Here is a 14008-nt window from a genome sequence, read left to right as displayed (position 1 = left end):
CCATAGATTCACAACCCTTTCGGTGAAGAAGTTCCTCCTAAACTCAGTCCTAAATCTACTTCCCCTTATTTTGAGGCTATGCCCCCTAGTTCTGCTTTCACCCGCCTGTGGAAACAACCTGCCCGCATCTATCCTATCTATTCCCTTCATAATTTTATATGTTTCTATAAACTCACCCCTCAGCCTTCTAAATTCCAACGAGTACAGTCCCAGTCTACTCAACCTCTCCTCGTAATCCAACCCCTTCAGCTCTGGGATTAACCTAGTGAATCTCCTCTGCACACCCTCCAGTGCCAGTACGTCCTTTCTCAAGTAAGGAGACCAAAGCTGAACACAATACTCCAGGTGTGGCCTCACTAACACCTTATACAATTGCAGCATAATCACCCTAGTCTTAAACTCCATCCCTCTAGCAATGAAGGACAAAATTCCTTTTGCCTTCTTAATCACCTGTTGCACCTGTAAACCAACTTTTTGCGACTCATGCACTAGCACACCCAGGTCTCTCTGCACAGCAGCATGTTTGAATATTTTATCATTTAAATAATAATCCCTTTTGCTGTTATTCCTACCAAAATGGATAACCTCACATTTGTCAACATTGTATTCCATCTGCCAGACTCTAGCCCATTCACTTAGCCTATCCAAATCCCTCTGCAGGCTTCCAGTATCCTCTGCACTTTTTGCTTTACCACTTATCTTAGTGTCGTCTGCAAACTTGGACACATTGCCCTTGGTCCCCAACTCCAAATCATCTATGTAAATTGTGAACAGTTGAGGGCCCTACACTGATCCCTGAGGGACACCACCAACTACTGATAGCCAACCAGAGAAACACCTATTAATCCCCACTCTTTGCTTTCTATTAATTAACCAATCCTCTATCCATGCTACTACTTTCCCCTTAATGCCATGCATCTTTATCTTATGCAGCAACCTTTTGTGTGGCACCTTGTCAAAGGCTTTCTGGAAATCCAGATATACCACATCCATTGGCTCCCCGTTATCTACCGCACTGGTAATGTCCTCAAAAAATTCCACTAAATTAGTTAGGCACAACCTGCCCTTTATGAACCCATGCTGCGTCTGCCCAATGGGACAATTTCCATCCAGATGCCTCGCTATTTCTTCCTTGATGATAGATTCCAGCATCTTCCCTACTACCGAAGTTAAGCTCACTGGCCTATAATTACCCGCTTTCTGCCTACCTCCTTTTTTAAACAGTGGTGTCACGTTTGCTAATTTCCAATCCACCGGGACCACCCCAGAGACTAGTGAATTTTGGTAAATTATCACTAGTGCATTTGCAATTTCCCTAGCCATCTCTTTTAGCACTCTGGGATGCATTCCATCAGGTCCAGGAGACTTGTCTACCTTTAGCCCCATTAGCTTGCCCATCACTACCTCCTTGGTGATAACAATCCTCTCAAGGTCCTCACCTGTCATAGCCTAATTTCCATCAGTCACTGGCATGTTATTTGTGTCTTCCACTGTGAAGACCGACCCAAAAAACCTGTTCAGTTCCTCAGCCATTTCCTCATCTCCCATTATTAAATCTCCCTTCTCATCCTCTAAAGGACCAATATTTACCTTAGCCACTCTTTTTTGTTTTATGTATTTGTAGAAACTTTTACTATCTGTTTTTATATTCTGAGCAAGTTTACTCTCATAATCTATCTTACTCTTCATTATAGCTTTTTTAGTAGCTTTCTGTTGCCCCCTAAAGATTTCCCAGTCCTCTAGTCTCCCACTGATCTCTTTGCTACTTTGTATGTTGTTTCCTTCAATTTGATACTCTCCCTTATTTCCTTAGATATCCACGGTCGATTTTCCCTCTTTTTACCGTCCTTCCTTTTTGTTGGTATAAACCTTTGCTGAACACTGTGAAAAATCACTTGGAAGGTTCTCCACTGTTCCTCAACTGTTTCACCATAAAGTCTTTGCTCCCAGTCTACCTTAGCTAGTTCTTCTCTCATCCCATTGTAATCTCCTTTGTTTAAGCACAAAACACTAGTGCTTGATTTTACCTTCTCACCCTCCATCTGTATTTTAATTTCCACCATATTGTGATCGCTCCTTCCGAGAGGATCCCTAACTATGAGATCCTGAATCAATCCTGTCTCATTACACAGGACCAGATCTAGGACCGCTTGTTCCCTCGTAGGTTCCATTACATACTGTTCGAGGAAACTATCGCGGATACATTCTATAAACTCCTCCTCAAGGCTGCCTTGACCGACCTGGCTAAATCAATCGACGTGTAGATTAAAATCCCCCATGATAACTGCTGTACCATTTCTATATGCATCAGTTATTTCTTTGTTTATTGCCTGCCCCACCATAAGGTTACTATTTGGTGGCCTATAGATTACTCCTATCAGTGACTTTTTCGCCTTACTATTCCTGATTTCCACCCAAATGGATTCAACCTTATCCTCTATAGCACCGATGTCACCCCTTACTGTTGCCAGATGTCATCCTTAAATAACAGAGCTACACCACCTCCCTTACCATCCACTCTGTCCTTCCGAATAGTTTGATACCCTCGGATATTTAACTCCCAGTCGTGACCATCCTTTAACCATGTTTCAGTAATGGCCACTAAATCATAGTCATTCACGATGATTTGCGCCATCAACTCATTTACCTTATTCCGAATACTACGAGCATTCAGGTAAAGTACACTTATGTTGGCTTTTTTACCTCTGTTCTGAACCTTAACACCTCGATCAGTAACCTCTCCTAAGTTATATTTCCTCTTAACCTTTCTCCTAATTTTCCTTGTCGTTGAACCCATATCTTCATGTAACAACCTGCCGCGTTGCTTACCATTAATGTTTTCACTTCCCGTTTTATTCCTTTTGGTATTCCTGGTCCTATTCACGGAGCTCACCTCAGTACCTTGTACTGTCGCCCTTTTTGATTTTTGACTATGGCTTCTCTGCCCTACACTTTCCCCCTTACTGCCTTTTGTTTCTATCCCTGTTTTACTACCTTCCAACTTCCTGCATCGGTTCCCATCCCCCTGCCACATTAGTTTAAACTCTCCCCAACAGCTCTAGCAAACACGCCCCCCCCCCCCCCTCCTAGGACATCGGTTCCAGTCCTGCCCAGGTGCAGACCGTCCGGTTTGTACTGGTCCCACCTCCCCAGAACCGGTTCCAATGTCCCAGGAATTTGAATCCCTGCCTCTTGCACCATCTCTCGAGCCACGCATTCATCCTCTCTATCCTGACATTTCTACTCTGACTAGCTCGTGGCACTGGTAGCAATCCTGAGATTACTACCTTTGAGGTCCTACTTTTTAGTTTAACTCCTAACTCCTGAATTCAGCTTGTAGGACCTCGTTCCATTTTTTACCTATATCGTTGGTGCCTATGTGCACCACGACAGCTGGCTGTTCACCCCCCCCCCCCCAGAATGTCCTGCAGCCGCTCCGAGACATCCTTGACCCTTGCACCAGGGAGGCAACATACCATCCTGGAGTCTCGATTGCGTCCGCAGAACCGCCTGTCTATTCCCCTTACAATTGAGTCCCCTATCACTATAGCCCTGCCATTCTTCTTCCTGCCCAGCTGCGCAGCATAGCCAGCCACGGTGCCATGAACCTGGCTGCTGCTGCCTTCCCCTGGTGAGCCATCTCCCTCAACAGTATCCAAAGCGGTATATCTGTTTTGCAGGGAAATGACCGCAGAGGACACCTGCACTGTCTTCCTACTCTTGCTCTGTCTTTTGGTCACCCATTTTCTATCTCTCTCAGTCCCCTTCACCTGTGACCAACTCGTTAAACATGCTACCCACGACGTCCTCAGCATCGCGGATGCTCCAAAGTGAGTCCATCCGCAGCTCCAGAGCCGTCAAGCGGTCTAACAGGAGCTGCAACTGGACACACCTCTTGCACGTGAAGGAGCCAGGGACAGTGGACGTGTCCCTGAGCTCCCTCATCGCACACGAGGAGCATGACACGGGTCTGAGATCTCCTGCCATGTCTTAAACCTTCGGTTAACTTCAACAATTACAATTTCCCCCCCCCCCAAATTAAATAAATAAATAAACAACGAAGAAAAAAATATATATATATACTAATGAAAAGAAACAGAAAAACAGAAACACTACTTACCAGTCACTTACCAGGGATAAAAAGCACCTCCTCCCCACCCAGCTTTGAATTCCCACCGAGATTCAAATTCCCATACTCACTCTTGGTTCTGTCTCACTCTGGCTGTGTCTTCTCTGGCTCACTGGGAGAACTCACTGAACATATTTTATAGTTTTTGTAATTCCGCTTGCCTGTAGTTCCTAAAGGAAAATTTCTGACTTATTGCTCTACTCTCGTTCAATTTGTTTATTTTAAAATTATATAAAATATTATTTAGTCCACCTTTCCCTTATTTAGAGTTTAAGGATCTCGCGATAACCCCATCTTTCATCTTTGAGAAAGAATGCTGAATGGAGATGTTTCGGGAAGTTGAACCAAGTTAAAGGTTGAACTGACATTGTGATAAACTGAACTATGCCATATTGGTGTGAACCCTGTTAATAATGTGCTGCTATAAATCGTTATTGTTGGTGTAATTGTTAGTATTTGTGATGATTTGACAAATGTGCCATTTTTGTATACCTAAAAGTAAGAAAATGAAGTAATGTTGAAGATACAGCTGAATATTGTCATTATTTCTTGGTCTCTGGTTAGCCAAGTGTTCCATGGTTTTCAACAAATACTGCTATTTATTCAGATTGTTATTAGAACATATTCTTCTTATCATTCAGTTTGCTTTAATACAGGACTCTGCGGGTAAGCTCTTTCCTCCTACAATTCAAAGATGTGTGTGTTAGGTGGATTAGCCATGCTAAATTGCCCTTACTGTCCAAAAAGGTTAGGTGGGGTCACTGGGTTACGGGGATAGGGTGGAGGTGTGAGCTCAGGTAGGGTGCTGTTTCCAAGGGCCGGTGCAGACTCGATGGGCCGAATGGCCTCCTTCTGCACTGTAAATTCTATGATTCTATGATAATTCAACAAAGTATTGAGAATACAACTTGGGCCTTTGCTGTGTTACATATTTGTTGATCGTATAAAGATCTTTGATACAATCATTAGAAGTTACAGAAAAATGTTGGCTAGCCCAAAATGCTTTTCTCCTACCTTGCTTAATATATTTTATTTGCTTCTATGCTTACGTTTACCTTCAGGAATTTGTATAAAGTGGATATTCACTTCAGACTGATTCACAACTGTACAAGATCCCAGGTACTAGAGCCCTCATAACAGTAAATATGCCAGGCATGAGGGCATTGATGTTGAAGATAAAGCAGAGGTGGGCTGGTCACCTTACACCACCCAAAACTGCCCAGAAAGATATTCTACGGTGAGATGAAATGGGAAATTCTCTTGTGATGGTCATTTCGAGCAGCTGCACAATCTGGAGGAACATGACAGCTCAACAGACACATGGAGCCACAATCATTGTGACAGGGGAACAAATGGCATAAGACAACTAATTATGGTACAACAAAGCTTGAAGTAGCTTGTCAAAGAAGAGGACCCCAAAGGAAACCAAAGAAAATCCAAGTCCGATCAACCCTCAGATCAGTCTAACATCCGATTTCCTTTCTGTGGGAAAATATGATTGAGCTGCAGGCTCAATTTCATTTAGTTTGGGTATTCTTCTTTAATTCTCTGCCTGAAGGCAGGTCCTTGACAATCATTCACCTAGCCATGGCAAAGTGCCATGATAGGCCAAGGAAGCAGGCCCCGACTCTACCTGTGCTGCTGTTGGCATTAATCTGATCCACATGCTAGCTATCTAACTGCCCCCCTCCCCCACCTAGGTATTAGTTTTTTTAAGCAATTCCTTTGCTCTTTCACATTTGAAATGAAATGAAATGAAAATCGCTTATTGTCACGAGTAGGCTTCAATGAAGTTACTGTGAAAAGCCCCTAGTCGCCACATTCCGGCGCCTGTTCGGGGAGGCTGACCATTTCTTCACCCCTCACCATTTAGAAAATATTTAGATTTATCTTTCTCAGATCCAAAGTGGATGGTCTCACACTTCCTCACATCTGCCACATCTGTCCGGGCCCCTTTGTAACTGTCTTCTTCCAGCTACATGTGTTATTAAGGATTTAAACTGCAATGAAGGTAAACAAATAGGTGAGCCTAGTTCTGCTGTTGAAGTGGAAGATAATAAGCAGATACTGCCTGGCCTACTGCGTATTTCCAACATCTTCTGTCCACATCTCAAATTTTCAGCATCTTTCCAAGGGCTGGTGCAGACTTGATGGGCCGAATGGCCTCCTTCTGCACTGTAAATTCCATGATTCTATGATAGGCTATGGGGTCTGAAGCTCAGTTCAGTGTCTAACAGGATATCCAACAGTAAAACATTTCAATTAGTCTCCACACGGTTTGGAATGGGGTTGTGGCAAAGCTGCAGATTTTTTAGCCAAAGCCAAAGAAAAGGTGCTTTCAGTCCTCCCAGTCTCAGTTGGAGCAAGTTCTACCATATCCCTGACTTGATATTAAAGAGTCTGACAGCGCAGTGATACTGCTGAAATTAAGGTGCTGGAGGATTTGAGTTTGCTGTGATCAACATCCATGTGGAAACTGGTCAGACACCACGGTTAGTGCCGCCAGGGAGCTACGTGACTGAGGAAAAGGGTGGTGGGGGCAAGGATGAAGCTTTGGTCAGTCCTGAAGTGACCTTGCAGAGCCCCCAAAAAGTCACTGGAATTGGTGTGCCGGCTGCACTCGGGCGAGTAGCAGTGAAGACAGACACAAGGAAGGATCCATGGGTGAGAGGCAGTCCAAGAGGATGGAGTTGGTAACCATGTAGAATTCTGCAACACTGTCACATGTTGACATGACTCCAACCAAATGCACTGGTCTGGGCGGAAACGGACTAAAGGGATTAAAACCAAAAAAAGGGAGACATTTTAAAAGAAAACACAGTCCCAACCGTGCCAGAATATCAGATATCTAAGTGACTGGGTGAGTGTTTAAGTGAGATGGTTGAGATAGTGATAGATTCTCACCTGAACCCTTCGCCTCCAGTGTAGTCGGTCTCGGGCACAGACAGGGAGCCCAAACTCACCGCCGGCGGCTCCTGGACCAAAGCTGTGTTCATCGTGCAGGAGCTGCGGTGAAGCAAGAGAACAGATTGTGAGAGATATTCAGGAGACACAGAGATTAACTATCAATATATCCAAGAAAGGAAACGTGGAAACGTACAGTGTGTAGAACAGAGAGAGATTGTATCCGGGAAGGTCACACTGTGTCCTGTGTCCTGTGGCTGGGTGTCTCAGTCTCTGACTCCTGATCAATGAACCTCAACAGCTCTGGATCCTCACTCAGCTCAGCGAGTGCCCGCTGCCCGCTGCCTGCCCCCAGCACCTTCCCCTGCGGCTCCCGATTGTTTTGCCCTCCCAGTCGCTGCAGAATCGCGGCTGGATCACCTCCCGGAATCTGTTCCTGCTCCTGACGTCATCCCAATTCCATTTAAAGGGGCAACGCGGAGAGACCCCGGGTTCAGAACCAAAACCGGGGGTCAGAACCTCGGGGGTCAAACCTGGAGCGGGGGTCAGAACCAAAACCCGGGGCCAGAACCAAAACCCGGGGGTCAGAACCAAAACCGGGGGTCAGAACCTAAACCCGGGGTCAGAACCAAAACCCGGGGGTCAGAACCAAAACCGGGGGTCAGAACCTCGGGGGTCAAACCTGGAGCGGGGGTCAGAACCAAAACCCGGGGGTCAGAACCAAAACCCGGGGGTCAGAACCAAAACCGGGGGTCAGAACCTAAACCCGGGGTCAGAACCAAAACCCGGGGGTCAGAACCAAAACCGGGGGTCAGAACCTCGGGGGTCAGAACCTGGAGTGGGGGTCAGAACCTGGAATGGGGGTCAGAACCAAAACCGGGGGGTCAGAACCAAAACCCGGGGGTCAGAACCAAAACCGGGGGTCAGAACCTCAGGGGTCAAAACCTGGAGCGGGGTTCAGAACCAAAACCCGGGGGTCAGAACCAAAACCCGGGGTCAGAACCAAAACCCGGGGGTCAGAACCAAAACCCGGGGGTCAGAACCAAAACCGGGGGTCAGAACCAAAACCGGGGGTCAGAACCTCGGGGGTCAAAACCTGGAGCGGGGTTCAGAACCAAAACCCGGGGGTCAGAACCAAAACCCGGGGTCAGAACCAAAACCCGGGGGTCAGAACCAAAACCCGGGGGTCAGAACCAAAACCGGGGGTCAGAACCAAAACCGGGGGTCAGAACCTCGGGGGTCAGAACCTGGAGCGGGGGTCAGAACCAAAACCGGGTGTCAGAACCTCGGGGGTCAGAACCTGGCCCGGGGGTCAGAACCAAAACCCGGGGTCAGAACCAAAACCCGGGGGTCAGAACCAAAACCCGGGGGTCAGAACCAAAACCCGGGGGTCAGAACCAAAACCCGGGGTCAGAACCAAAACCCGGGGGTCAGAACCAAAACCCGGGGGTCAGAACCAAAACCGGGGGTCAGAACCAAAACCCGGGGGTCAGAACCAAAACTGGGGGTCAGAACCAAAACCGGGGGTCAGAACCTCGGGGGTCAGAACCTGGAGCGGGGGTCAGAACCAAAACCGGGGGTCAGAACCTCGGGGGTCAGAACCTGGCCCGGGGGTCAGAACCAAAACCCGGGGTCAGAACCAAAACCCGGGGGTCAGAACCAAAACCCGGGGGTCAGAACCAAAACCCGGGGTCAGAACCAAAACCCGGGGGTCAGAACCAAAACCGGGAGGTCAGAACCAAAACCGGGGGTCAGAACCAAAACCCGGGGGTCAGAACAAAAACCGGGGGTCAGAACCAAAACCCGGGGGTCAGAACCAAAACCGGGGGTCAGAACAAAAACCGGGGGTCATAACCTGGAGCAGGGGTCAGAACCAAAACCGGGGGGGTCAGAACCAAAACCGGGGGTCAGAACCAAAACCGGGGGTCAGAACCAAAACCGGGGGTCAGAACCAAAACCGGGGGTCAGAACCTCGGGGGTCAGAACCTGGAGCGCGGGTCAGAACCAAAACCGGGGGTCAGAACCTGGCCCGGGGGTCAGAACCAAAACCCGGGGTCAGAACCAAAACCCGGGGGGTCAGAACCAAAACCGGGGGTCAGAACCAAAACCCGGGGTCAGAACCAAAACCCGGGGTCAGAACCAAAACCCGGGGGTCAGAACCAAAACCGGGGGTCATAACCTGGAGCAGGGGTCAGAACCAAAACCGGGAGGTCAGAACCAAAACCGGGGGTCAGAACCAAAACCCGGGGGTCAGAACCAAAACCGGGGGTCATAACCTGGAGCAGGGGTCAGAACCAAAACCGGGGGGTCAGAACCAAAACCGGGGGTCAGAACCAAAACCCGGGGGTCAGAACCAAAACCGGGGGTCATAACCAAAACCGGGGGTCATAACCTGGAGCGGGGGTCAGAACCAAAACCGGGGGGTCAGAACCAAAACCGGGGGTCAGAACCAAAACCGGGGGGTCAGAACCAAAACCGGGGGGTCAGAACCAAAACCCGGGGGTCAGAACCAAAACCCGGGGGGTCAGAACCAAAACCGGGGGGTCAGAACCAAAACCGGGGGGTCAGAACCAAAACCCGGGGGTCAGAACCAAAACCCGGGGGTCAGAACCAAAACCGGGGTCAGAACCAAAACCCGGGGGTCAGAACCAAAACCGGGGTCAGAACCAAAACCGGGGGTCAGAACCAAAACCGGGGGGTCAGAACCAAAACCCGGGGGTCAGAACCAAAACCGGGGGTCAGAACCAAAACCCGGGGGTCAGAACCAAAACCGGGGGTTAGAACCAAAACCGGGCGTCAGAACCTGGAGCGGGGGTCAGAACCAAAACCGGGGGTCAGAACCAAAACCCGGGGGTCAGAACCTCGGCGGTCAGAACCAAAACCCGGGGGTCAGAACCGGAACCGGGGGTCAGAACCAAAACTCGGGGGTCAGGATCTGAACCGGGACCGGGGGTCAGAAACAAAACCCGGGGGTCAGAACCTGGCCCGGGACTGTGGTCAGAGCCAAAACCTGGGGGTCAGAACTGAAACCTGGGGCTCAGAATCAGGACCCGGACCGGGGATCAGAACCAAAACCCGGGGGTCAGAACAGGGACGGGGGGTCAGAACCAAAACTCGGGGGTCAGGATCTGAACCTGGATCGGGGGTCAGAAACAAAACCAGGGGGTCAAGACCTGCATCGGGACCGGGGGTCAGAAACAAAACCTGGGGGACAGTACCTGGCCTGGGACCGGGATCAGAACCAATACCTGGGGTCAGGATCTAGACCTGGACAGAGGGTCAGAGCCAAAATCCGGGGGTTAGAACCAAAACCCGGGGGTCAGAATCAGGACCCGGACAGGGGGTCAGAACCAAAACTCGGGGGTCAGGACCTGCACTGGGACTGGGGGTCAGAAACAAAACCCGGGGGTCAGGACCTAGACCTGGACCGGGGGTCAGAGCCCAAGCACGGGGGTCAGAACCGAAACCCGGGGGTCAGAATCAGGACCCGGACCGGGGGTTAGAACCAAAACCTGGGGCTCAGACCCTGGACCAGGACCGGGGGTCAGAACCAAAACCCGGGGGTTAGATCCTGGACCTGGACTGGGGGTCAGAACCAAAACCTGGGGGTCAGAACCAAAACCCGGGGTCAGAATCTGGACCAGGACCGGGGGTCAGGACCTCACTGGGACCGGGGGTCTGAACCAAACACTGGGTGTCGGAACCAAAACCTGGGGGGTCAGGACCTGCACCGGGACTGGGGGTCAGAACCAAAACCTGGGGGTCAGACTCTGGACTGGGACAGGGGGTCAGAACCAAAACCCGGGCGTCCGAACCTGGACTGGGACCGGGGGTCAGAACCAAAACCTGGGAGTCAGAACCAAAATCCAGTGGTCAGAAATCTGGACCAGGACCGAGGGACAGAACCAAAACCCGGGGGTCAGAACCAAAATCCGGGGGTCAGGACCGGGACTGGGGGTCAGAACCAAATCCCGGGGGTCAGAACCAGGACCTGGACTGGGGGTCAGAACCAAAACCTGGGGGGTCAGAACCAAAACCCGGAGGCAAGGATCTGCACCGGGACCAGGGGTCAAAACCATACCTGGGGTTAAGAACCAAAACCAGGGGGTCAGGACCTGCACCGGGACCAGAACCAAAATCTGGGAGTCAGAACCTGGACCAGGGGTTAGAACCAAAACCTGGAGGTCATAACCAAAACCCAGGCATCAGAACCAAAGCCTGGGGTCAGAACCAAAACCCGGGGGTCAGGACCTAGACCGGGACCGGGGTTCAGAATCAAAACCCAGGGCTCAGGACCTAGATCAGGACCTAGACAGAGTACCCGTCGTCATCCAGTACTTCCCCGGAGAGGAGAAATACAACATCTTCTTCGCAGCCTTCAACACGTCATCGATGAAGCCGAACATCTTGCCAAGGTCATCCCCACACCCCCACTACTTGCCTTCAAACAACCATGCCACCTCAAACAAACCATTGTTTGCAGCAAACTACCCAGCCTTCAGAACAGTGACCACGACACCACACAACCCTGCCATGGCAATCTCTGCAAGACGTGCCAGATCATTGACATAGGTACCACCATTGCACGTGAGAACACCATCCACCAGGTACGCGGTACATACTCATGCGACTCGACCAACGTTGTCTACCTCATAAGCTGCAGGAAAGGATGTCCCGAAGCGTGGTACATTGGCGAGACCATGCAGACGCTGCGACAACGGATGAATGGACATCGCGCGATAATCACCAGGCAGGAATGTTCCCTTCCAGTCGGGGAACACTTCAGCAGTCAAGGGCATTCAGCCTCTGATCCCCGTGTAAGCGTTCTCCAAGGCGACTTTCAGGACGTAGGACAACGCAGAATCGCAGAGCAGAAACTTATAGCCAAGTTCAGCACACATGAGTAAGGCCTCAACCGGGACCTTGAATTCATGTTGCATTACATTCACCCAAACCATCTGGCCTGGGCTTACGAAACCCTACCAACTGTCCTGGCTTGAGACAATTCACACCTCTTTAACCTGCGATTATCCCTCTCTCCAGTTACTCCGTTTGGACCTGTAAAGACTTAATTACCTGCAAAGACTCGCATTCAAAGTATCGTCTTGCACCTCTGACTGTGTCTATAAATGTGTTTCTGGAACCCACCACTTCATTCACCTGAGGAAGGAGCAGTGCTCCGAAAGCTAGTGATTCGAAACAACCTGGTGGACTTTAACCTGGTGTTGTAAGACTTCTTACTGTGCTCACCCCAGTCCAACGCCGGCATTGCCACATCATCTCCAACAAGAGAGAATCAAACAATCTTCCATTGAGGTTCAACAGCATTACCATCGCTGAATCCTCCACCATCATTCTGGGGGTTAGCATTGACCAGAAACTTAACTAGACCAGCCTTATAAGACTGTAACAACAAGAGCAATTCAGAGGATGGGAAGACTACAGCGAATAACTCATCTCCTAGTTGCCCAAAGCCTTTCCACTATCTGTAACTCAGGAGTGTGTGTCCATGTTTCTGGATGAGGAAGCTCCAACAACACTCAAGAAACTTGATACCATCCAGGACAAAACAGTATGCTTGACAGGTCCCCCATTCACCACCTTGAACATTCACCCCCTCACCACCGGTTCAAAGTGCCAGAAGTGAGTCCCATCTACAAGATGCACTGAAGCAACTCACCAAGCCTCTTTTGATAGTACCTTCCAAACTCACGATCTCTTGAAGGACGAGGGCAGCAGATACATGGGAACACCGCCATCTGCAATCTCCCCTCCAAACCATACACTTTTCTGACTCAGAGCTATATCGCTGCTCCCTCACTGTCACTGGGATAAAACCATGGAACCCCCTTCCTAACATACCTGAAAGTCTGCAGTGGTCCAAGAAGGCCACTTACTTGGAAATTCTCAAGGAAATGAGGGATACACATAAATGCTGGCCTAGCCAGATGTGCTCACATTCCATAAAAGAATGAAACAATGAGAAGTAAATTGATAATAAAAGTGAAATTAATAGGACCATCTGCTACAAGAGAGGAACTAACCACTGTGCTTTGACATTCATGACATTACCATCGCTGAATCCCCCACAATCAACATCCTGAGGGTTAACATTGATCAGAAACTGATCTGGACTAGCCATATTAATACTGTGGCTACCAGGACAGGTCAAAGGTTAGGAATTCTGCAGTGAGTAACTCACCTCCTGACCCCTCCCAAAGCCTGTCCACCATCTACAAGGCACAAGTCAGGAGTGTGTTAGGGAAATTGTAAACGCACTAGTGATAATTTATCAAAATTCACTAGACTCTGGGGTGGTCCCAGAGGATTGGAAAGTAGCAAACATGACACCACTGTTTAAAAAAGGAGGTCGGCAGAAAGCGGGTAATTATAGGCCGGTAAGGTTAACTTCGGTTGTAGGGAAAATGCTGGAATCTATCATTAAGGAGGAAATAGCGGGGCACCTGGAGGGAAATTGTCCCATTGGGCAGACGCAGCATGGGTTCATAAAGGGTAGGTCGTGTCTGACTAATTTGGTAGAATTTTTTGAGGACGTTACCAGTGCAGTAGATAACGGGGAGCCAATGGATGTGGTATATCTGGATTTCCAGAAAGCTTTTGACAAGGTGCCACACAAAAGGTTGCTGCATAAACTAAAGATGCATGGCATTGAGGGTAAAGTGGTAGCATGGGTAGAGGATTGGTTAACTAACAGAAAGCAGAGAGTGGTGATAAATGGGTGTTTCTCTGGTTGGCAACCTGTAACTAGTGGGGTCCCTCAATAACTAGTGGGGTCCCTCAAGAATCAGTTGTTCACAATTTACATAGATGATTTGGAGTTGGGGACCAAGTGCAATGTGGCAAAGTTTGCAGACGACACTAAGAGGAGTGGTAAAGCAAAAAGTGCAGAGGATACCGGAAGTCTGCAGAAGGATTTGGATAGGTTAAGTGAATGAGCTAGGGTCTGGCAGATGG

At 49.3% G+C, this 14008-nt stretch overlaps 1 protein-coding gene across 1 annotated transcript in view; it reads right to left on the bottom strand.

Annotated features, from left to right (window-relative positions):
• Window positions 1-7426, bottom strand: part of inpp5jb (inositol polyphosphate-5-phosphatase Jb) — a 214775-nt gene extending 207349 nt beyond the window's left edge. Inside the window, exons 1-2 of the mRNA XM_072486193.1 lie at window positions 7230-7426; window positions 7034-7135 (exon numbers count right to left, since the gene is read on the bottom strand). Coding sequence (XP_072342294.1) covers window positions 7034-7125 — 92 coding nt within the window. The 5' untranslated portion in view covers window positions 7126-7135; window positions 7230-7426. The remainder of the gene's footprint in view (window positions 1-7033; window positions 7136-7229) is intronic.
• Between the last annotated feature and the right edge of the window lie 6582 nt (window positions 7427-14008).

This window comes from Scyliorhinus torazame, chromosome 1, assembly GCF_047496885.1.
Source record: "Scyliorhinus torazame isolate Kashiwa2021f chromosome 1, sScyTor2.1, whole genome shotgun sequence".
Lineage (NCBI taxonomy): Eukaryota > Metazoa > Chordata > Chondrichthyes > Carcharhiniformes > Scyliorhinidae > Scyliorhinus > Scyliorhinus torazame.
The sequence above is the reverse complement of the archived record's forward strand: the minus strand, read 5'-3'. Positions and strand labels throughout refer to the sequence as shown.